The sequence below is a fragment of the Ambystoma mexicanum genome, chromosome 5q, assembly GCF_040938575.1.
Source record: "Ambystoma mexicanum isolate Mex_15411 chromosome 5q, UKY_AmexF1_1, whole genome shotgun sequence".
In the NCBI taxonomy this organism is placed as follows: domain Eukaryota; kingdom Metazoa; phylum Chordata; class Amphibia; order Caudata; family Ambystomatidae; genus Ambystoma; species Ambystoma mexicanum.
The window spans coordinates 700,563,598-700,588,673 of NC_090933.1; the positions used below are offsets into that span (position 1 = coordinate 700,563,598).

The 25,076-nt window shown below is 47.0% G+C and overlaps 1 protein-coding gene across 1 annotated transcript in view; it reads right to left on the reverse strand.

The window, feature by feature from the left end:
* Window positions 1–25,076, reverse strand: part of SLCO5A1 (solute carrier organic anion transporter family member 5A1) — a 697,625-nt gene that overhangs the window by 185,073 nt on the left and 487,476 nt on the right. The window contains exon 6 of the mRNA XM_069621164.1: window positions 13,130–13,328. Coding sequence (XP_069477265.1) covers window positions 13,130–13,328 — 199 coding nt within the window. The remainder of the gene's footprint in view (window positions 1–13,129; window positions 13,329–25,076) is intronic.

A 25,076-nucleotide genomic window follows, 5' to 3' on the forward strand; every position in this document is an offset into this window, starting at 1 on the left:
GATGCCAAATGCTGTATTGATATTAGCTATATTATCTGCACCACCTAGTCAACGAATGTGCATGTGTGGCAAGAACATCTTTTTTTTTCTATTCAAAGATTTTATAAGATAACAAGATATAATGAGGATTAATACAAAATAAGCCTAGTATACTTCTATCAAATTGTTTCAAACATATGCTAGAGATTTTAAGATATTGGGGGGGAAACAAACAATGACAAACATCGAAACAAGATGCAAACTGGGCAGAACAGGAGGAAGGAGGGAAGAGGATGAAGTGTGGGGTACAAATATATCATGCATTCTTAAAAGGATGTTGATACATGGGTTAGTAGTGCAAATGTACACCGATAAAAAGTAATCAAATAATTGCCATTTCAACTGAAACTTGTTTTGTAAATCAGGGGTCGAAGCATTACACTTTTCCAATTTGTGAATATTACATAAAGAATTCCACCAAAATGTATAGTGAATTTGGCTTAGGTTTTTCCAATTAGTAGTGATATTCTGAATTGCCACCATTAAACATAAATCAAACAAATATTTAGCATATTTGTTGATTGGGCAATTACAAAGCATGGAGCTGGCTAAAATGAGGAAATCAAAATGAAAATATATAGTAAAATGAAGAAAATACATTTGTTGGTGTTCCACACAGAGATCCAACATGGTTTAACATCTTGGCACTCTATAAACATATGTTTAAAAGAACCTCGAACATGTAAGCAACTCCAGCAGTTGTCATTGGGTAATAGACCACATTTGAAAAGGCATACAGGGGTGGTGAAGGCTCTATGGAGGAAAAAGAACAGAGTTTGGATAAGGCATGCAGAGGTGGTAATTTTGGAATCTGTTTGCCATTGGGGGGCGGGGCAGAAAAAACATGCCACTTGATGATCAAACATTAAGCAATCTTCTCTCCAGTCGTTATGAAGACATTCAATCCTCGGGATAGATGCAGAATTTAGTAAGATGTTGTACTAGATAGAGGCTGTCATTTAGAGTTGAACATATGAAGGAGTCTTAGCGCCTCAGGATTATTAGAATTATACAGCAGTGTTTCTAAGTGTTCTACTATTGCAGCAATAATTGTAAGAAATTGCATCAGGGAAAGCAAGGCATATGAAATCTGACAGTAAATTCATCAAAAGTGATGGGGACACCACCTTTAAATAGTTGGTTACAAAATTGAATGCCTTTAGAGAGCCATGGCATCAGAAAATGGATTTACCTCTAATCAAGGGGTTATGCCAAATGAAAGGGGAAATAAAGGAGGATTTCTTAGCTATAGATGAAACATAAATGTTTTAAGGGACAGGATGGATTGACGGAGACAGGAGTATTTGGTAAATTTGTTTTTCCCTTTAATTATGTAAAGGTCTGCAAGGGACATTGGGGAAGCCATAGCTCTCTCCAGGCAAACCCAGTTAGGCACCTGAAATGATATATCCTGCACAAACCACCACTGTGTTTGCTTGACTGTAAAGGCTAGATGATATTTTTTTTAATCGGGGAAACCAACCCCTCCTCGAGAGCGTGGTTTTTTGAAACAGGGGGGACCTAGAAGATATTCATTGTTTGACTCTGGCTAATGTTCTATCAGAGTTATGTTTACAAATACCATTGATGGAGGGAGATATGTCGATTCCAAGATATTTGAATCCCAAGGGACACCATTTTATGCCAAGAGTATTAATGTGAAGCAGAGTGCAATGCAGGTTAAGTGGAGGAATCTCAGATTTATCAGTGTTAAGTTTGCATCCTGGCGCATCTGAAAATCTGGAAATAATATTAAGTAGATGTTGGGCTCCCAATTGTTTTTTTTAATAAGAATATAAGTACATTGTCGGCATAAACTGCAGTTTTAATATGTTTATTATCGAATGGAATTCCCTGAATAGAATCAGTTTGTCTTATAGCTTCAGGAAAGGGTTCTAATGTGAGGATAAACTGGATGGGGGATAGAGGACAGCCCTGGCATGTTCCTCTGAATAGGGGAAAAAATGAGGATATTTGTCATTTACAAAGATTGCAGTCTTGGGGTTGGAATATAATACTTTAATCATAGAAAGAAAAGGGCGGCCAAAACCATGCCACTTGAACGCTTGGAACATAAAGTTCCATTCAACTCTATCGAAAGCTTTTTCAGCGTCTAAAGCTATAGCAGCAAAGGGGTCATTTGATTTTTTAAGCTGTCAATAACATCCAAGATTAGCCTTATATGGGATGAGGAAACTCTACCTTTTACATAACCGACTTGGGCTTCTTTGAGGAGATTGGGTAGGAAAGGGAGAATTCTATTGGGGAGAATTTTTCAAAGATGTTACAGTCCGTATTAATAAGGGAAATTGGACGATAGCTTTGTGGGAGTTCTGGGTCTTTGTCAGGTTTAGGGAATACTATTAGCATAGCTTCTAAGAAAGAACCTTGAGACGTGTTATTTAAAATGAAATGAGAAAAAAGATTACTTATTTTAGGGACTAATAGACCTGAGAAGTGGGCATAGAAACTGATGGGGAAGCCATCCGGTCCTGGGGCTTTGTCTTTTTTGAGGTTTTTAATTGCTAAGTGTATTTCAGGAGGTGTAATAGGATCATTAAGGGAGGAGAGGTCAATTTGAGGATAGGAGTCATGAGGTATATTATATAGGAAATCCTGAATAGCAGGATTATTAGCGGGGGCTTCAGAGGTATATAAATTAGAGTAACATTCTTTAAAGACTTACACAATTTCTTTGTCACACATTTTTCTATTTCCCAAATTATCTTTAATCACAACAATTCTAGATTTCTCCTTCTTAAGTTTAAGGTAAGAGGCCAAAGTTTTATTAGTTTTATTGGAAAATTGGTATATTTTGGCTTTATATTTAAGCAGATTAGAGCACGAGTATTGTGTAATAAGCTTATTATATTGGAATCTGAGTTTCATAATGTTTCTAAGGGTAACAGAGGAGTTGGTGCGAGCAAATTGAATTTCTAACGGTTTAAGCTGTTTGAGAATGGATTCAGATTCCGCTTTAAGGTTTTTCTTTTTGTTCGCTACATAGGAAATAATATGACCTCTAAGGACCGCTTTGTAACAGTCCCAATTATTGGGGATAGAAGTATGTTGATCTTTATTCTCCAAGAAAAAATTATTATGATGTTCTGTGATAAACTGAGTAAAAGATGTATCATTTAATAGGCTAGCGTTAAACCTCCATCTGCAAGAGTTGTGAGAATGTATAGGGGTAGCAATTTTTATATGCACCGGAGCGTGATCAGATATTGTGATGGATACTATCTGGGCCTCAAGAAGGAGACTAACCATAGAATTAGGGATAAAAATATTATTAAGCCGTGAAAGAGAGTTATGGGGTGTAGAGTGAAAGGTAAATTCTGAATCTGTGGGATGTAGAACACATCACTGAGGCAGGATTCAGAGATAAAATTAATAAATTGTGTATGGGATGTAGTGTTAGTATACCACACATCAGATTTCCTATCTGAAAAAGGATCTATAACTTGATTACAGTCTCCACATACAATCAAATGGAGGGGGTTGCTCCGTAGTATATGATTTCTAAGTTGTTTCCAGAAGCAGGGATCTGCAGATGTAGGACCATAAACATTTAGAATTGTATAGATCGTAGATTCTACTGATATATTAAGGATAACCCATCTTCCCAAGTGATCAGATTCTGTAGATATAATTTTACATTTAAGGGATTTGTTAATCAGTGTAATGACACCATTCTTTTTCCCGTTAGCAGCACTTGAAAAGACCTGGCCCACCCAAAGTCGCTTGAGTTTTGATGCTTCATCAACAGAAAGGTAGTGTGACTCTTGTATACAGGCAATGGAGGGCTTTAATCTATTGAGTTGTGATAGCACTTTTTGTCTTTTAATGGGATTATGTAATCCCTTAACATTCCATGATACAATATTAAGCGGCATTATTCACTAAAAGGGATGAGTATATAAAAACATGGACCATAATTCAGATACAACAGTGACTTTAACGCATAGCAATCTATTAGCATGTATAAATAGATAAGTACCCAACAAAGCATGGGACAACATGAAAGGAGCGAGACAAGATGGCTGGGGAAGACAAACAAAAATGACATGGAAATTGGTAAAAAGTAATTGTAGTCAAAAAAGGTACGAAGAACGGTGGGAAACAGGAACCAGCCACACCAATCCATGTCCAGAAAAAATGAAAAGATGTGGGATGGAGAGCTGAGGAAAAGAAACGGCCAACCATACTCCGTTCCGATAAAGGATGATAAGTTTCAAAAATGAAGAATGAACATAGTTGTAAAATGTATTCATGTGATGGGATTAGAAGTATCCGTATCAGATCTTTTGTGAAATTGGATATATTGTCTGAATTCTATAGTATTTTGAAAGGTTGAGGTTTGCCCATTTAAAGTAACGTTCAGAATAGCTGGGTGGATAATGCCATGCCTGGCATTTAGTTGTCTCAGGGCAGGACGAAAAGAAAGAAGGTCTCTTCTTCTTACAGCTGTCATCTTGGACACATCTTGTGTAATGAAAACTTTGTTCCCTTCCCATGATAGCTGTTTAAGTTGTCTGACCTTCTGCATGTTGATGGTAATGTGCGTAAAGTCAAGAAAAGATAAAATCATGGTTCTGGAAGGGGTATGAGAAACGGAGCGTGAGTTATTGGGGCCAATTCAATGTGCTCTCTGGATATTAAGCTGCACAAAGGGCGGTAAACTAAGAATTTTAGGAAGAAAGTTATATAGAAATGCAGTAGGATCATCTTTTTCAATTCCCTCTGGAAGGCCTACAATACGTAGGTTATTTCTTCTATTCCGGTTTTCAAGGTTTTCAGTTAATTGTTGTACAGAGGCGACTTGCATTTCTAGGTTAGTAACTTTGTTGGACACATCTTCAGCATTGCTAACACGTTTTTCTACTGCATTCATGCGAGATTCAAAAGCAGACCATTTGTTGTCCAGTAGTTGCAGCTTAGCATTAGTATCCTACATAAAGGGCTTTAAAGCTCTAATTTCTGTTAAGATGGTCTGAATGACTGGGTCTGCTATATCTTCTTTAGGTGTTAGAGATTCACTTTTCTGTCTCTTTAGGGCAGTGGGAGACAACACACATGCCTCTTTAGTTTGTCCCTTTTTTAGGAGCCATGTTATATTTATGGGGATATAGGAACAATTTAGTTGAAAGAGAGAGATATATCTCTCCTCTTCAATAACTTGAGTTTTTTAGTTTTCCTTCTCCACTATCCTTTATATGCTTATAACATGTTTTCTAGGCAGCCTAAGACATTCTCAGGCAAACCCCCTTAAGGCTGGGCATAAATAATAAGGTTTTGCAGTATTATGCAATTTTCAGCTTTAGAAATCAGCGAAATCCACAAACTCCATTCAAAAATGTTTTGAAGAGCTTATAATGTGCTTTTTCTAAATGATATTTCAGGAAACTGAAGTGAATTTAATAAGAAAAAAATAGACAAAATGATAGAAAATACCCTTTGTTATATGATATATATGTTCACTTGAAGATGAGGCAGTACTTATGTAGTACTTTATAGTACTTTGGATGAGGTAGTCCAAAGTACTACAAAGTACTACATAAGTGTGAAAAAAAAGCACTAAAAGCAAGAAAAAAGGAGTAAAAGTAGCCTATTTATATGGGGTTGAAACAGTTAAAATATAAGAAGAAAACACCTGTGTTGTGTAGAAGCTGTTATTCCCCTGCAGGACGTGCACTCTCCACGTCACGGCAGCCGACCAGCTGACAGGAAAAGTCAGCTGCCAGCTCAGGGGATGATGCAGTTTCACTGCGCCCCTCCGTAAGTTTCACAGACCAGCAAACAGCAGCGGCATTCCTGAGACGGCTTTTATCCAATATATGGCGTTATGAAGTGGCTTTACAAGATTCATCCACCTTCCAGAAAAAGGTGCCTTTAATTGATAATTGAGTATGGAATTCCCCCACCGGAGCGGAGTGCCGAATCCAAGTGGCTGCTCTCATCGGCCCAAGCACGCCCCCTCACAAGAACATCTTTTACTAGCACTCTAGCCACACATGCAAACTAAGGGCAGGTTAACGATTCCTTAATCCATCCTCCTAGGAGCAAGTGGCAGTTTGATGGGAAAAGGAGACTCCATATCACCATCCCTAATGGATAGGTCTCCAAGGAAGACTCAAAAGATTCCTCAATCCTATGTAAAGGACTGAGGAACCCTGTCCATGTACACTAGTGGCAGCTTGGGAAACGGGGATGCTCCACCTCACCAGCTGTAATCGAACAGCGACTAATGAAACTTTGTGAATAATATTTGGAATTTTGGGGGAGTTGGTGTTGATGCCATTGTTTTGAGGAATACCATATACGCAGCTGTACATAAAATAATACTGCACTCAGCCTTCCTTCTGAGGTTCCTGCTGACCACATATTTCCGTAATGACTTGCAAAATCCTTAAAATATACAAAAAGATAAGAAACTGTCCCAGGAGACACTGCTGCATTTTATGTTTTTGTTAATACACAAAATGCAATTACTGTATTTTCTGATCAAAATCAAAATGCTAGAACGGCCCATCATTTCTGCTCAAGCAACTGATGTTCTCTTCACCTTCAGGCAATCAGAACAGTGTGTGGCTGTCACTGCCCAGAAATGATTGTTATGGACACTACTGTTATCACAGATGCTCTCCCTTCCGCACTTTGTCATCAAAACAATTTAGGCTATATATATATATATATATATATATATATATATATAGGATACATTACTCACCGTAATCGTATTTCTGATGCTTGTATCTGCTTAGATTCACATGCTGTGCATAGGCCGACATCTAGTGGAAGCTGCGGAGTATTACAGTTTGTTTTTCGAAACTCGAAAATGGGCGTCGACACAGGCGTGCCAGTAATACTATCCCTAGTGTGACGTCCACCGTACCCAAGATCCCTCACGCGTCTGGGATCCTCAGATTGTATTTTTTCTGACATGAGGAAGCATGAGGAGTAGCGTGAGTACAGATAATCCAAGCAGATAGACAGAAAGGTAAGACTACAAGCAATCATGCGCCTTCTCTCGGAGGGGAGGAACGGTGGGTCGCATGTGAATCTAAGCAGATACAAGCATCAGAAATACGATTACGGTGAGTAATGTATCCCTTCTGAGGCTTGTGGAATCTGCTTAGATCACATGCTGTGCATAGATTAGCGAGCAGTACCCGAAGAAGGAGGTGGGATGTGAGAAGGGTCATGAGCAAACAGGTGTCTTAGAACCGCTTGTCCCACTTGTGTATCTGTCTTGGAATGAGTGTCAATGCAGTAATGCTGAGTAAAAGTGTGAATAGAGCTCCAAGTAGCTGCTTTGCAAATGGTGTCGAGGGGAACATTTGCAATGAAAGCCAGAGTGGCCCCAATGCCTCTAGTAGAATGGGCCCTTGGCGTAAAAGGCAGAGTTCTTTCAGAAAGAGAGTAACACAGCTGTATACAGTTGATAATCCACTTCGAGATCGCGCCTTTAGAGACGCGATCCCCCTCTCTGCCTGTAGCTACGGAGACAAACAGTTGATCTGTTTTCCTTAGCGGTCTGGTTTTATTTACATAGTAGAGGACCGCCCTACGCACATCAAGGGTGTGTAGTTTCACCTCAGCTGAGCTTTGCGGGTTCTGGAAGAAAGCCGGAAGCTCGATGGACTGGTTTACATGGAATTTAGATATAAATTTAGGTGAGAACCTAGGGTGTGTGCGTAAAACCAGTTTGTCTTTGTGGATAGTAAAGAAAGGATCCTGCACTGACAGAGCCTGAATTTCACTGACCCTTCTTATAGAGGTAATGGCTACTAAGAAGGCCGTTTTATAAGTCAGGTGTTTGAGACTACTTTTATGCATGGGTTCGAAAGGGGGGCCCATGAGCTTAGCTAGCACCACATTGAGGTCCCATCCTGGCGGTGGGTTCGAAATAGGAGGGTGAAGTCTCTTTACTCCTTCCATGAAGGCTTTAACTACTGGTACTTTCCACCACGATACTTTGTTATGGGATGTGGTGTAAGCCGAGAGGGCTGCCAGGTGTACTTTCAGAGAGTTAAAAACCAAACCTGCGTCCAGCAGGTGGAGCATGTTTGTTACAACGTTGGAAGGAGTGCAATCAACTGGGTTGATTTGTTTATTCTGGCACCAAATAACAAACCTCTTCCACTTGTCAAAGTAACAGTGCCTTGTGTTTGGTTTCCTGGATTCTTTTAGGATGTCCATACACCTCTGTGGTAAATTGAGATGGCCAAACTCTATGACCTCAGGAGCCATGCTGCCAGGTTCATTGAGTTGGGTTCCTGGTGCACTGTTTGACCTTGTTGCTGGGACAGTAGGTTGTACCAGGCTGGGAGTTTGATGGGCTCGCACACCGCCATCCTGCGCAGGTGTGGAAACCATGGTTGTCTCGCCCACATGGGAGCAACTAGGATGAGCGTCATCGATTCCTTGTTCATCTTGTACACCACCTTCCTGATGAGAGGAGTTGGTGGAAAAGCGTACGCAAACATCCCTGACCAGTTCATCCACAGGGCGTTCCCTTGGGAGTCTGGCTGGGGGAACCTGGATGCAAATCCTGGGCATTGTTTGTTTTCGCTTGTGGCGAATAGGTCTATAGTGGGGAAACCCCACTGAGAGAAGAGATCTTCTACGATATCTCTGTGAAGGACCCATTCGTGTTCTTCTGGGAGGGAGTCTCTGCTTAGGGCATCCGCTAGGGAATTGAGCTCCCCTGGAACATGTTGTGATGACAGGAAGATGTTCCGTCTGAGTGCCCATATCCAGATTTTCTGGGCAAGCTTGGACAGATTTGGCGAACAAGTCCCTCCTTGTTTGTTCAGATAGAACATGGCTGTCGTGCTGTCCGTCAGGATCTGCACCGACAAGTTTAGCAGATGGGGCTCGAACGCCCGAAGCGCTCGGAATACTGCCAGAAGCTCTAGCAGGTTGATGTGGTTCTTGGCTACTGAGTGAGACCAGAGACCCTGAGCTGTGTGGTGGAGATGGTGAGCTCCCCACCCAGTCAGGCATGCATCTGTAGTCACCACTGCCTGTACTTCGGGATCGTAAAAGGGTTTTCCCCTTGCGAGATTCTCTCTTGTCCACCAGTGTAAGCTCTGTACGAGTGTTGGCGAAACGACCACTAGATCGTCCCACTGACCACTTGCCTGAGACCACTGTTTCGCCAACCATTCCTGCATGGGACGCATGCGCAGACGCGCGTGGGGGACCAGGTAAATGCATGACGCCATCATGCCCAGTAACCGCATTGCTTTGCGTACCGTTATTTGTTGACCTGACTGATAATGTGGAATTTGCAGTAGTATATTCCGAATTCTCTCTTCCGAAGGGAAGGTCAACCCTTTTTGAGTATCTAGGATTGCTCCTAGGAACTGTTTTGAGGTGCTTGGCACTACACTTGACTTCTTCTCGTTGATAGAGAAGCCTAATTCGTGGAGGAGGTCGATAGTCCTCTGAATGTTTGACCTGCAAATTCCTGGGGTTTCCCCCGTTATGAGCCAGTCGTCCAGATAAGGGTACACTGGGATTGCCTCCCTGCGTAGGTGTGCAGCCGCCACCGCCAGTACCTTGGTGAATACCCTTGGTGCTGAAGCTATCCCGAAGTGCAGTACCTTGAATTGGTAGTGGCGACTGTCCACTTTGAAGCGCAAGTATTTTCTGTGCGCTGGGAGCATGGAAATATGAAAATAAGCATCTTTCATATCCAAGGTTGCCATGTAATCCCCCCTTTTTAGGAGGGGGATTACCTCTTGTAGCGTGGTCATACGGAATTTTTGGGGCTTGACATACTTGTTGGCAGGCCGTAAGTCCAATACTGGGCGCATTGTCAAATCTTTCTTTGGCACAAGGAAGTAAGTTGAATAGATACCCTTGTTTACCTGGTGTCCTGGGATGAGTTCTATTGCGTCCTTTTCTAGCAGAATGGCGATCTCCTCGAGAAGGATCTTCTGATGTTCTAAGGAGTGTATTCTTTGTCGTGGAGGGTTGTTCCGGGGACGCTGCAGTAATTCTATACAATATCCTGTGGACACTGTTGACAGCACCCATCTGTCTGAGGTGATCCCTTCCCAAGCCTGGGTGAAGTTGGAAATGCGTCCCCCTACTGGGGTTGCGTGAGAAGGGACCCTGAACTGAGCGTCACTGCTTTGGTGGAGGCGTGCCACCTCCCTTGTTGGGGCTGCCTCTGCCTCTTCCACGACCTCTCTTGTTACCCCTGCCGTAACTCTGGGTAGACTGCTGGTTGTTGTTCCATTGTGTACCCTGTCCTTGGGCATAGTTGCCTCTTTGTGAATTTTGGCCGCGTGGGCGACGAAAATTACTGTTCCCCTCTAGTTAGGGGGTTTGTTGGTAAGCTGGCCAAGGGATTTGAGAGTCTCGTACTCGTCCTTGGCATTTTTAAGTGCGTCTTCGACCGCTTTCCCAAACAATAGATCGGGTTCCACCGGCTTGTCTATTAATGAAGCCTGGGTTTCTGTTTTGAACCCCGACTGCCGTAACCACGCATGTCTTTTGATAACAGTACCTTCTGCTATCAATCTTCCTGCGTTGTCCGCAGCGTCGAAAGTTGCTTTTAATATGCAACCAGACACGGCTCTCCCTTCTGCCGAGATCCGAGCCAACTGGCCCTTTAACGGTTCAGGAGCAGAGGCTATGAGCGCTGCGACCTCTTCCCATTGATGGCAGTTGTAACTAGCCAACAGGGTGGTGGAGTTTGCAATCCTTGCTTGGTAGGCGGACGTTGAGGCTACCTTCCTGCCAAACCCGTACAGTCTTTTGCTCTCCTTGTCGGGAGGAGCTTCTGACGACGATAAGGGTGTCCCAGCCCTCTTCCAAGTGTTGGTAACCACTAGGGAGTCTGGTTTAAGATGTCCTCTTATATAAAGAGGGTCAGACTGGGCTGCCCGAAAAAGTTTTTCGACTCTGGGGTTGACGGCTCTGGTGAGGTTAGGATTCACCAGGGATGGATCTATTCTCCGTTGGATGGATTTAAGGATAGGGATGGTCTGAGCGACCGGCCTCCTCTCTCCCACCAACTCTTCTGCGAAGTCCCTTTCCTCTTGTACACCGTGGGTGTCGATGTGAAAATGTTCTGCTGCGCGAGCGAGAACTTCATTAAGGAGGGGCTGGTTATCAACTGGCGAGTCGGTAACTGGGGCTTCGCTCTCTACCGGGGAATCTACTCTGTAAATTTCCTGTTCATCTTCTACCTCCTCCAGGTCCTCATCATCCGCATAGTATTCAGTCCCGGTTTGTTCCTCCATAATTGTAAACTCCTGGTCCCCTTCAGGGAAAGGCTGTCCTTGGTATCTGGGGTGTGGAGTAGAGTATGGAGTAGAGAAAGGCTGCACCTCGAAGGGTTCAGGTCTTTCGAACCGGGCCTTCTTACTTAGGGGGATAGGATCAGAGGAGCCTGAGGGTGTGGCCCCTTGAGGGTCATACGAAAGGAAATGTTCTGGGGTTTTGTCATAAAAATCAGCTAAGGAAGACATCCTTGACATGACCCTGTCTATGTCTTCACTGGACCATTCTTTGGAACAGGGTATGACTTTAGTAGGCAACTTAGAGGACTTATCAAGGGTACCTTTGCTGGAAGTTGATGTCCCAGTAGATTTATGTTTGTCTGTCTGCTTAGGGTGGAAGGATGGTCTTACAGGAGTGGAAGGCTGTGCTTTCCGCTGTTTCCCCCCCTCCCCGTGCGTGGAGAAATGTTTTCCCTGCCCCTTGGAGGCCCCAGAGACTTTCGACGCCTGGCGTCGAGGGTCTGGAGAGGTATCTTGTTTCGAGCGTGGGGCCTCGCTGGTGTTAACTGCGGCCTCGGTCTCCTGGAGCGCGGCCTGGGGGTGGAAGTCGTCTTCGTCTTCCGACGATCGAACTTCTGTTAATCTAGGGAGCGAGGCACTCTTGGCAAGAGTGGATGATTGCCTTGCGTCATGAGGCGATCTCGATCGAGAGCGCCCAGAGGACACCGAGTAGGACCGTTCTATTTGTGCCTCTTTCCGAGAAGTCGACGTCGTCGAGGTTCGGTTGGACTTAGTGTGCTTAGTGTGTGTAGGGTGTGTAGCGCTTGCGTCGCCGGAGGTCTTCCCCATAGCCGCCCTGCCGGACAACCTTCCGATGTCGGGGACCTGCGCTCGGCAGTCTTTCGACGCCGTAATGCCCTCGCCGTCCGAAAGTACGGCGTCGCTGCCATCGCTGAAGGCGCCCTCCGCTGCCATGGCCGCCTGCCTGGCGTGGTGGGCCCAACGCTTTGTCGAACGGTCCTTAAGTGTCTTAGGCTTAAACCTACTACACGCTCTGCAGTTCGCTTCGGGGTGGTCCCTCGGCAAGCAGAGATTGCACGTGGCGTGCCTGTCGACCCAAGGGTATTTGCGGTTGCACTTGGGGCAGAATTGGAAAGGGGTACCCTGCATACGCACCTTGAGGCAGCGGGCTGGTAAGTGTAGGAAATATATAAGGTGTACCTATATACCAAGAGTGAAGAGTATGTACCACCCCCCACTCTCCCTACTTGCAGGGCCGAGGCCAGCGGCCTACTAGGCCCGGGCCGAGGCCAGCGGCCTTCCGAGGCCCAGATCCGTCGTGCAGCAGCCGGCGGTCGATGTCTTCTCCAGCCGTCGTCGAGTGTCGAGGGTCGACGTTGGGGTGGGGAAGGATGTCAGTAAATAATTTTAAACTTCTATAATTAGCAAAAGTATGGCTAAGGCCAGGGGACTCCGCAAGATGCTTCCGACCAGTATGGCGGAAAAAAACAATCTAGGATCCCAGACGCGTGAGGGATCTTGGGTACGGTGGATGTCACACTAGGGATAGTATTACTGGCACGCCTGTGTCGATGCCCATTTTCGAGTTTCGAAAAACAAACTGTAATACTCCGCAGCTTCCACTAGATGTCGGCCTATGCACAGCATGTGATCTAAGCAGATTCCACAAGCCTCAGAAATATATATATATATATATATATATGCCATTAGGAAATCTGTATCATTATTTTGCTTTCACCTTACTCCGATAGGACACAGGGTACAGTTTCAACTTTGCAAACATGAGCAAGCAGTGGCAAGAACACATAAAGTGCACATGACATACTTACCCAGTGGTGTATGGAATATTAATGCCCCCAAGGTTTATGCTTTCACATCCAACAATGAAAAGTGTTGAGAAGCACAGCAAGGAGACGCCGCAACAGATCATCGCCAGCTTGGCGGACTCTCTGGCTCCAAGTTTCAGCTTCTTTATAATGTAACCTCCTAAAATAATGCCAACTCCAGCACTCGGAACAATAATGAGTCCTGCAATGGAAGAAAAAAAAACAGGAGGCATTGCACTGAGAACTGTTAGATTGAATGAGACTGCCTTAAATACTGTGATCCAGAAGCATTCATTACTGGGGCAACACCTAAATTACACTCAATTCACATCTGTAGCGGCATCTTCAGAGGGAGCAGTCCCATGTGGTCACTTTCCAAGCAGAGGAGAGAAAGTACAGCTATTGAATACTGTCATAAGCCATGCCACAAATGGACAAAATACACTACAGTTAATTGCTGCTCATAGTAAATGGTATGTTCAAATTGAAAAGTAAATTAAAAGTGCAATTGATTCAATATGACTTTACATTTGAAGCATGTATTGGATAAATAATGTGGGGTTTATTTTGTGCCCTACACTATGGCCAACAGGAAGAGCTGAAGCAAAACCACGTCCGGTGGGCTCTGCACTTGGGACGGATCCGGGGATCACTGCATGGTTTCAGGGAACCCTGAGATTCCAGCAGTGTCTGCATTATCTAAAGCAGCGCCCTGGGCAGTGTTTTTTTTTTTAAACTGCCCGCACCAGAGCAGGCATTTAACCACTGGAATAGAGTGCTGATGCAAAAGCACAGGCACCCTATTCTAATAAAAAACACCCCACGCCGGAGTGGGGAGGTAATCACTTTAATAGGGTGCCGATGCAAAAGCATCAGCACCCTATTGTTATTAAATGCGTCCCGCTCCTGTGCTGGAAATCCCGGTGCCAGCACAGGAGCAGGGTGTATTCAATTTCAATTGGGCACCTGTCATGCCTTCTCCCACCATGCTAGCTCGGGGGAGCCCTTGAAAGACTCCCTCCAGCTGGTGTGGCAGGGGGCTAATGGCGCCCCGGTCAGTCACCTGGGCGGCCTTGGATACCAGGCCTTTCACTGCATGCACACTGTGAACCAAAATACACACATACATAGAGCAGAGATCTGTCGAAGTATTCGCCAAAGAAACCATTTTCCTGCCCACTGCTCATTCATTTTGACGCATTGTATCTTATGTTTGCTAACAGAGCAAAATCAGAATCTTAATTTTCCTCAGAATGGAGATAGGGAAGGTGTATGCATACAAGCCGTGGTCCGCTTGGCAGGAACACGTTATGCCAATAAAAATACCATAACCCAAGATTAAGAATAAACCTTGCTTTATTGTTGTCTGGCTATGTCCTAGTTGTGCCCTTTATAAAATGTATACATACAACTGCTATTTTTATACAGTTACACAACATTACAGTTGAGCTGTCATTACCTACCATCACCATTCCCCCTTCGCCCCTTCTCTCTGCTCTTCCACCTTGTGCTTGGTCCTGGTATTCACTGTAATCCTAGATGGTTGTTACAGGGCTGCTGCCAGCTTTAGAAGGGCAATTCCAAAGGTAAGCGGGTCCCAGGAACACACTGTTTCTTGCTTCATACGCTCTCCCTCCACCACCATTGTTAAAGCCATTCTGTTATGGACTTGACTTGACTCTACTTGCAGCTGCACTGTTGAAGATCCCCACCCCCAACCCCATGTCCTTGAATGGCAAAGACAATTGTGTGCTCTAAGCCATGAAAGTCTCTGTTCGGCAGTGTTTTGGGTGGTTTATAGTGAAAAAACCGAATGTCAAAATCTCGAAAACAAAAATCTCGAATCCAAAATATCGAAAACAAAAATCTCGAATTCTTTTTTAATACGTTTTTATTTCGAAATGGGGGGGTTCCCCCCCCCAACCCCGCTTTTTTATTTTTTTATTTTTTTATTTTACCCTTTTTTTATACTTACCTGAACCCAAAAATACATATAAATAAATAATTCGAGATTTTTTTTTTCGAGATTTTGGATTCGGGATTTTTGTGATTCGATATTTTGTTTTCGGTTTTTTGACCGACAACTGTTTCGGGTAGGGGCATAGAGTCTTGCCATTGCGGACGCCAGGCAGGTAACATGTAACAGACTGTGAATATGATTGCAGGCTGCCAACGATCGTGCTGAGGCAGTATCAATGCATGAACACACAGAAACCATTTCCATTATGCAATGCATTTATGTGTAAACACACAGTGGTAGCCCTGTATTGTAGACTGTAACCTTTAGCAGAATAATTGTGTTCATAATTATACTCAGGACTCAGTCAGTGATGATTTAATTTTATTTCGCCTAAGAGGTCTAAACACCGCCATTACAAGTGCAAGAAATATTTTAAATCCCCTCAACTCATGTTAAAAGTAGAAATAATCAAATTGGTGAAGTATTTGGTGGAAGAACTTAAAGCAGCATGAGATTACACCAGCAGCTCAACGAGTGACTTCCCAAGACAGTCCAGTAGCAGAACCAACCCAAGTGGGAGAAGAGCACACTCACGAGGGGGTTTGAGGTGCCATAACCAGATATGTGGGTTGAGGGGGTTGCAGGATTTGCAGGGACATAAATTAATTAAGGAGTACTCGAAGATTAGAATGTAACACTTGAGGATCCAACCTCTTCTCCACTGCCCCAAAAGAAGTTGTTCAAACAATTGAAATATCTTCCCTCATCTACATCCTGAAAGCCTTCAATCCCAAGATGCCTCTTCAAGTTATAACCTCTTGAGAATGATGACTGCGTGTAGGTGGGTAATGTCAAACGTGATGCTCTATGGAAGGACATCATTTGACATAGTATTTTCAACTCTGAATTTGGTGATCACAGTCCACCTGGTTGATTGGGAGGTGGATAGTGCAGGAGCAGCTAGACTTCTCACCTCGTGATCCCCTTCGTGTTCGCCGTGACGGAGATTCAGCACTCAACAATATTTCCCTATTCTTGGGATAAGGCCCACATAGCCAGAGTCCGGGGGCACTCTCTGCCAGATTGCCCCTGCTCACGTGGAGCCGCAGCTCGTGGTCCCTTTTTCCAAAGGCATTTCGAATTATAAGATGGCCGCCGCTTGAAGCCCTGTAACTTGTTTACTATTGGTTGCCTAGCAACCCGTGCATCCGAACCGGCCATAGGCTGTGAGGCAAGCCGGAAGGCAGATGCCGGCCCCCACACCTAAAGCCCCCTAGCACAAGGCCCCCCAGCACAAGGCCACCCCTGTCTGTGCCTGTCTGGGCCGTTACAGCCGCAGGGCATGTTACGCTGCCCATATCACTTAATCTCTTCATCTTTCTCATACATCCTTCCCCGTTCAAAAGCCAACTAACACTACCTGACTCGCTCAAAACTTCTGGTCACTTGGAATGTTGCGCTCATGAACTGCCTTCAATAACAACCAACGAACACCATTGTGAATACAGCTTATCTGTATATCCCATGCGGTAAGCTTCAAGAGCCTAGATGTTACTTTATGGCTTCAATACAATGCTATAACTATTGTTTAATCCTCGCACTGTTCCTAGATAAAATCATCCATGCAATACTTTATTTGCTAATACATTACGGTTGAATCTGCTTAAGTGGAGCCTGATCTGTTGCGCTAACATCACCTATCTGTACGTTAACATTACCGAAAGCGTATTATCCTAAACTGCATTCTCTGATGCGGGTGCTCGCACGCACTGACTGGTAATAATAACACTGCCTATATCGTAGCGAGTCACCCTATCCTCTTGCATGCCTAAGATTGCAACATATTGATTGTGCGCCCTGTCCGTGCTCTTTGATTCTGACTGTGCACTTTGCCCACGCTATTGAATACTGAATGTGCGCCCTGCCTATGCTTTAAATACTGAGTGTATGCCCTGCCTATACTCCATAATTCTAATTGTGCATCCTGCCCATGCTATAGAATATTGAGTGTGTGCCCTGCCTATGCTTTGGCATTTTGATTGTTGAGCCGTGCCCATGCTATGTACTATTGATTGCTGCACCCTGATTACTGATCTAAACCATTCCTACTCTGATACCAGCCATCTATTGAGACCCATCCACAACCTGGTCCAAGCCTCTAGTATCGTGGTTTGAGCACCATGTGCCCCCCAAAGGCAGACACCTTGCACCTTGCGTGCCGCAACTTGAGCCTGCAAACACAAACCCTCACACTCCAGCACACAACACGACCCATGAGCACTTCCTGCCACAACCTTAGGCTATGCTTGAGGGACATGGACTACAAAGCAAAAGTCCTCTACACAGTTAAACACCACCTCCAGAGATCACCCAGACCAAAGGCTCTCACACCGCCTGCCCAGCTGGTGCCCTCTACTTCGAACAAGCCTTCCCTCCCCACGAACCACTGTCAGGAAACTGCCACCACTACTACCTGCCATGATGCCACTGAAACACACCTAAACTGTGGCATCATCAATGCAGATCCATCCCAGCCCTGCAGCAGACTTAAATGACCTAATTACTACCCACAACCTAGACTTATGTGCTGTGACTGAGACATGGCTCCAGGAAGCATCTGTTCCAGCCCTGGTAATAGCACTCCCCGCAGGCTACACCATATTCCGCCAGGACCGCCCCCTCACTATAGGAGGTGGTGTGGCACTCAGAGCCAAAGACTCCATTGCTATACAAAAGATAGACCACACTAACTCCCATAACTATGATCTCATCTCCTTTAAAATCGCCACCTCACACAATTACACCATCAAATTTCACATTGTATATCGCCCACCAGGCCCCCTAGCTGCCTTCCACTCCTCCATCCCCCACCTTGTCTCTGACAATCTTAAAACATCCTCTAAAGTCATCCTAGCTGGTGATCTTAACCTAGGGCTCCACGACCCCAAAGAGTTTCAGGCCAAAAACCTTGCTAAACAACTAAAAACTCAAGGCTTCTCACACTCCATCACCAACGCCACCCACAACAAGGGCTGCAACATTGACTTGTTAGCCCACCACAACTGTGCTCCAGTTATCCCAGCCAACCTCCAGACCACCACCTCATCCTCTTCACACTCTCCACACTGAAGGTCCAAAAAACCACCACCCTACCTATCACCTCTGCTTCCACTAGAAGTGCACGTCTGCTCACTAGGGAAAGGTTAGCACCTGAACTCATGGCCCAGCCCTTCAGGCTCCAAACTCCAAAGATCCGGAGGCCTTGGCTCTCTCCCTCAACACCATTCTAGCTGCAGCTATTGATGCCATTGCACCCTTAATGGTCTGCAAAACCAAACATACTGCTAACAACTGGTTCGCTCCTGAACTCTCAGCAGTACGTACCAAAAAGCATGCAGCCCTACCCAAATGGCAAGCCAGCCAACATCATCAGACAAACTGGAGTTCAACAAACTGTCTAATGAATATAAAAAAGCTATTTTCTTTGCCACGAATCAAGCATGGTGCACTGACATATGGGCAGCAATACTCTTCACATTCAGAGATGTCAACGAGATGGAAGTCACTGCCATCATGAAGAACATCAAACCATCCACATGCAAAGGGACATCTGCCGGTACCCCTCTTCAAGGAATGCGTGAACCTGCTCACACCGTTCATCACAGAGTTTATCAATGCCTCCTTTGTATCCGGATCAGTTCCTCCTCGCCTAAAAGAAGCCTGGGTTTGTCAGCTTCTCAAAAAACCTTCACTTGACTCATACAATCCCAACAACTACTGACCCATAACCACTGTACCCTTCCTGCTCACGATTCTGGACAAAGCAGCATGCCTGCAAGTCCAGGAATTCCTAGAATCAAAGAACATCCTAGGCTCCTGGCAATCCAGCTTCCATCCTGGCCACGGCACTGAGGCGGCCTTACTGGACTTTAAAAATCAAATCGACGATATCAGAGACTCTGGCAAACCTGCCTTCTCATTCTATTAGATCGATCTGCAGCATTTGACCTTGTGGATCACAATCTACTATGTCAACATCTTTCCTCCTCAGCCTTCTTCTCTCCGAATGCAATCACTAGCATTGCATCCTTCCTTGAAGGAAGAGTCATGCGTGTCTTCTCTGACCTAGCAGATGACTATCCAGACACCATCCTCTCCGGAGTACTGCAAGGCTCCTGCCTATCACCCACACTATATAACATTTTTACTATCTCCCTCTTCAATCTACTTGACTCGCTCTGCATCATGCAAACCAATTATGCCGAGGATACTCAAGTTCTCATTCCGCTCTCCGGCAACTATGAAATTGACTCCAACACCCTTAACTCCAACTACGCCACCATCCAAACATGGATGGCTGAAAACTGGCTATACCTGAATGGGGACAAGATGAAACTACTACTGCTAGCCCCCACTGACTCACACATCATCCTTGACACTAAATACCAAGCTTTCACCATTGACAACATCACCATCCCTGTCTCCCAATCATTTAAAACTCTCAGGGGGTAATTCATAGAAATGAGCGCACAAGTGGCGCACGCGGCTGGCACACAGAGTGCGCGTGCGGCAATCTGCGCCAGCCGCGTGCGCCAAAACCCATTTCAGCGCACAGTGTATTCATGGATTTTAACATCCCTAAGCAGCCGTGGATGCGCAGCGACCCTGCAGCAGTGGCAGTTACGCCCCCCAGCCCCGCCCCGTGCGCCAAAAACATCACACAAATCCAGTACATGGCGCAAAGGCCAGTGTACCAGCATACAGCTCCCCAACCACGAAAATGCGTGTAAAACTCCCCGCGCATGCCCCACAATACACGTACCCCACTCGTGCTAGGCCAATCGCATGTAAAACTCCCTGCGCACCCCTCGGCATACACGTACCCCACTCGTGCTAGGCCAATCGCGTGTAAAACTCCCTGCGCACCCCTCGGAATACACGTACCCCGCTCGCGCTAGGCCAATCACTGTTAAAACTCCCTGCGCACCCCTCGGAATAGACGTACCCCGCTCGCGCTAGGCCAATCGCGTGTAAAACTCCCCACGCACCCCTCAGAATACACGTACCCCGCTCGCACTGGGCCAATCACGTGTAAAACGTGGAAAAAGTCACCAGTGTGGAGTGGGCTGCCTGCGGGGCATGCCCAGTGTGGATGGGCTGCCTACGGGGCATGCCCAGGGGTGAAGGGCTGCCTGCGGGGTATGGGAAGGGTGGATGGGCTGCCTGCGGGGAATGGGGAGGGTGGATGGGCTGTCTGCGGGGTATGGGGAGGGTGGATGGGCTGCCTGCGGGGTATGGGGAGGGTGGATGGGCTGCCTGCGCGTATTCTGGGGATTTGCGTGTAGTTTCACATGCGATAGGCCTTGGGGAGTGGGGTACGTGTATTCCGAGGGGTGCACGTGGAGAATCACACGCGATAGGCCTTGGGGAGTGGGGTACATGTATTCCGAGGGGTGCGCATGGAGAATCACACGCGATAGGCCATGGGGAACGGGGTACGTGTATTCTGGGGGTGGCGGGGCGTGCACGCGATAGGCCTTATGCGAGCGGGGTACATGTATTGTGGGGGAGCGCGGGACATGTTACACGCAAAAAGCCTTGTGCGAGCGGGGTATGTGTATTCTGAGGGTGCACGGGATGTGTTACACGCGATAGGCCTTGTGCGAGCGGGGTACGTGTATTCTGGGGGTGCGCGGGACCTGTTACACACATTTTCGCTTCCGCGGGAGGAAAACTTGTATTCCTTGGGTGCACCAACAGGAATTGCCAGTGTGTGTCCTCCCAGGTGTGCCCTCTCCCCTCCCTCCAGGCCCTGCAAGCAGCCCACAACACAGGGGACTAACCTGCACCCCTGGCCATGCCCTGCAGGCAGCCCATCCACCATGGCCATGCCCCCCAGCCAGCCCACATGTAACCATGCACAAGTGAGCACTAACACATGTTCCCCTGAACCACCACCCACCCAGCAGTGACAGGCACCTGCCAGCAGGCCCCGACTCATGTCCCCACTCACCCACTCACCCACCCAGCAGTGACAGGCACCTGCCAGCAGGCCCCGACTCATGTCCCCCACAACACATCATCATGATCCACAATCATGACCCTCATGGCCACCCAAATCCCACCGCACACCACCCCTGCCCAAAGAACCAACCAAGTATTACATCCACCCCACATTGAAATGCCCATTACATGATACAACCCAAATGGCATGTATGTACATCAACACATGTCTGTCACACACACAATGGGTGCCAGTGAATGTGAAAACCCACATTGTGAAATGCATGAAACCAATGAGAGAATACCACACATTGAAGTATGAAACAAAAATGTATTCAACACAAAATGAAGGGAATTCAATCAAAACACACAATAATGGAAATAATAAATAAAATGTAGCATGTCCCAAAAAGAAAAAAATATATAAAATGAGAATTCAAATGAATCCAAATGAAAATGTGTCCAAAGTCTGTGTCCAACAAAGCAAATCCAAAGGGAAAGAAATAAGTAAAATCCATTGCTCCATAGTGAAAAAATTAAAATATGAAGAAGATAAATCCACTGTTCAACTATATACAAATAACAAATCCAGGGTCCATGAGCCCAACAATATAAATGAAGCCTACAAAAAAACCTTCCTAATTAATAACTATATACAAAAATGTGGGGCATAGTCCATGCGCCCCAAATGAAAGAAAAAAGAAAGGAAACTTAACACTAATGAACTATATACAATGGCGGCCGGGAAGTCAAACAGCTCACTTGTTGATGTCATGGGCCAGGACATCATCGAACTCCTGTTCGATGTTTTGGAGGAGGGCCTGTTCACTGGCCCCGAGGTCTCGCAGGGATAACGCCATGTCCACCTCCAACTCCCTGCAAATTTCCTCAAGGCACTCAGCCCGCCTCAGCGCCCTGCGCATGGAGTTCTCCACCCTGACCATTGTGAGCCGTGCCTCCTCCGCCCGCTGCCGCTCCGCACTTATCCGCTGGCCCAACCACTGCCACATGGAAGAAACTCCCATTCCAGGGTTCTCCTGCCTTCCGGCCGATGCCTGCCCCTCTGATGTAGATGGCCCGAGCCATGATGCCTCTCAGGTTGAGCCTGCCACTGCCTCTGATGCAACTGCCTGGGGTCCAGTTGCTGGGGTGTCCACCCCTGCTGGACCTCTGACTCCCGACTGTGGCAGGGATGGGATCATCACCGAGCTGGCTGCGTTGGTCAGGGCAGGTCCACAGGGGGCTCGGGTGGCATCTGGGCTGGAAGACGGCATGGAGAACGACTGGCGCATAGTCTCCACAGAGGAGGAGAGGGCCGCCAGAGTGGCCGACACATGTGCAAAACCCCCGACCATGGCACCTCCCAACTGGGTCACATTGGCACGCAGATCTTCATGATGACGTGCGTGCTCCCCCCAGGAAGCATGCACCTCATCATGAATGTCACGCGTGCGCAACGCGACACCAATCAGGACGGTCTCCATACGGTCAGGGGTCCTCTCGTCCGCAGGTAGAGGAGTGTCAGATGACATGGACATCCCCCGTACCTGCGGATGGGCCTGGGATGGGGCATCCCTGCTGGTGCATGGTGGTGCAGTCACAGTGTTAGGGACAGTGACATGCACAGGCCCCTCCACGGCGACCTGTGCTGCCTCCTGCCCCTAGACTGCACCACTTGCACCAGTGGTACTACCCCCACCAGGCCCAATGTGCGGCTCAGTAGCGGCCTCCTCCTCCTCTGTGGAAACCACCAACCTGGATGGCTGCACACCGTCTTCTGCCGTTGCAAGCCCTTGTGGGGGCTCACCCACCCCTTCCGCTGCAGCCGTAGTGGCAGACGCGGCATCAGTCCCCTCGCTCCCAGACGATGGTAATTCCTGGGAGGGTGACTGGGCCTTGCGTCAGCGGCCGGTGGAGGCATCCCCGCCGCTTTGCTCCACAGCGCCATCTCCGCCCTCTTCTTCACTTGCCACTGTGTAGAGGGAGACATAGAACACAAGCATCAGGGTACTGTACAATAGTCCCCTAGACAGGAAGCAATAGCAGATGAGTGGCACTGTAAACGTCACTTCCATCATGTCCCTCCACAACACATGGGTCAGTGCAGGCAACACACATGCAGAAACAGGCATGGCGCATGCAAAGAACATTTGCATACATGTCCAAGGGACTCTTGAAACATACAATGGTAGTTTGAAACTCACATGCATCATGGGTCATGCCTATCACATGCACACACTTCACCGTAGTTTCATCCATCTGGCCTCGTACACCCCAGACACAGTGGATACAAGGATGACTAGGCTGCATCAGTGAATCTGAACATTGTCACGGACATGTGTCATGCATCCATGGTGTTTACAAGTCACACACATGCAAGTCAGACACACAGATATGTACACCATACATGTCCAACACAGCAACACCCATCTCTCAGACCCCATCCATGTCCAATAACAGAGACAGGCATGCATTCATGTGTGCATTCCGCATGCTGCTCCGCATGTTGCATTGTAACACATGCACATCCATGTGGTTCACGCATGACTGGTCTCACATGCAGCACCATGATGTCCCTGCACACACACATCCATACATGGCCTATGTCACACATGCAGGCAAGTAGCTTACTACCAGCACACTGCAACATGCCCTGTTTCACACAGCAATGCATGGCCACTTACTGCTCGACTCCAGACGGGCCTGCATCCTGAGGATCTGGTGGCAAAGCACTGGACGAATGCGCTCCAGGACCCTCATCTGCTCGTTGGTAAGCTGGCCCCGACGCCTCACTGCATCCTCTGCCTCTAAGAGGCGCAGGGGCTTCTTGAGGGTCATGGACTTGTAGTCCTCCCAGCGCTTCTGGACGTGTTTCAAGTCGCAGGGTGCCACCCCTTTCGCGTTGATGGCACCCACTATGTCTGTCCAGATCCTCCTCCGCCTTCCTTGTCGGCGCGCGATGGTGTGAAGAGGGCATCATACTGCCCCAGGACTCGCTCCACCAGGATGCCAACCTCTTCGGAAGTGAAGGTGGCAGCCCTCTGCCTCTCTGGCTGGGGGTTGCCACTGGTGCCGGAAGGTGTTGTGTTGGACATGGCAACCCCCGAGGCAGGTGTGGGTGGGTAACTGGGTCCTGGGGCTGGGCTGTGGACTGATGGAACACCAGTCAGGAGTCTTCTGTTCCAGCAGGGGTGGTCACTGCAACTGGACCCCTGCAGATGGCAGATGGGCAGGCACCAAATGACAGGGCACGGTGGCAGCAGGCAGGCAGGCAGCAGCAGATGGCTTGTGGGAGGCTGCTCGGGGCTCTGTGGGGCAGGAAAATGGCCTTCTGGGCAGGAGCGTGGTCTTCCGTGTGTTGTCGCGTGGCCAGCTTGATACGGAGTGACTTGGCACGTGAAAAAAGTGCACGTCAGCGTGTAATTCGAGGAAAGGCCCTTAGCGCGTAAGCGCATCTTTGATGTTACGTGCGCAGGCGTTTCCCTGGCACGGGTTGAGGGTCCCACGTGGGTTTCCATCGCTCTGTACGTGCTTTTCATGGAAAGCGGTGCGTGTATTTTCCAGGCGTTGGGGTTCACAAGCGATTACTTCACAGCGGGTGGGTGTTGGCTCTGTTTTATTTTTCTACACGCAATGCCGACGGTGAGTCGCGCATGCTATTTTACTCTCTGCGGTTGTCCCTGTTTGTCGCGTACTCCTTTTCTTTTGGCCATACTAGCCTGCGTGTTGATCGCGTACGTATTTTTGGGGCTCCTGGCTGCCACAGCGTGTTGCGTGTGTTTTTTTACACGCACATGGGCTACAGGTGTTGCTTATCTGTTTTTGTTGATTTTATGGGATGCCTGTGGGGTGCGTGACACGTCAATTCTCCTAGGGGGCCACAGAATGGGACATTCATGTAGTTGTATGTACGTGTTTGTTGTTTCTGCACACTTTTGTAATGCGCAGGGAAGCTACCGCCTGCCTTCGTGTGGCGGTCGTGTTTAG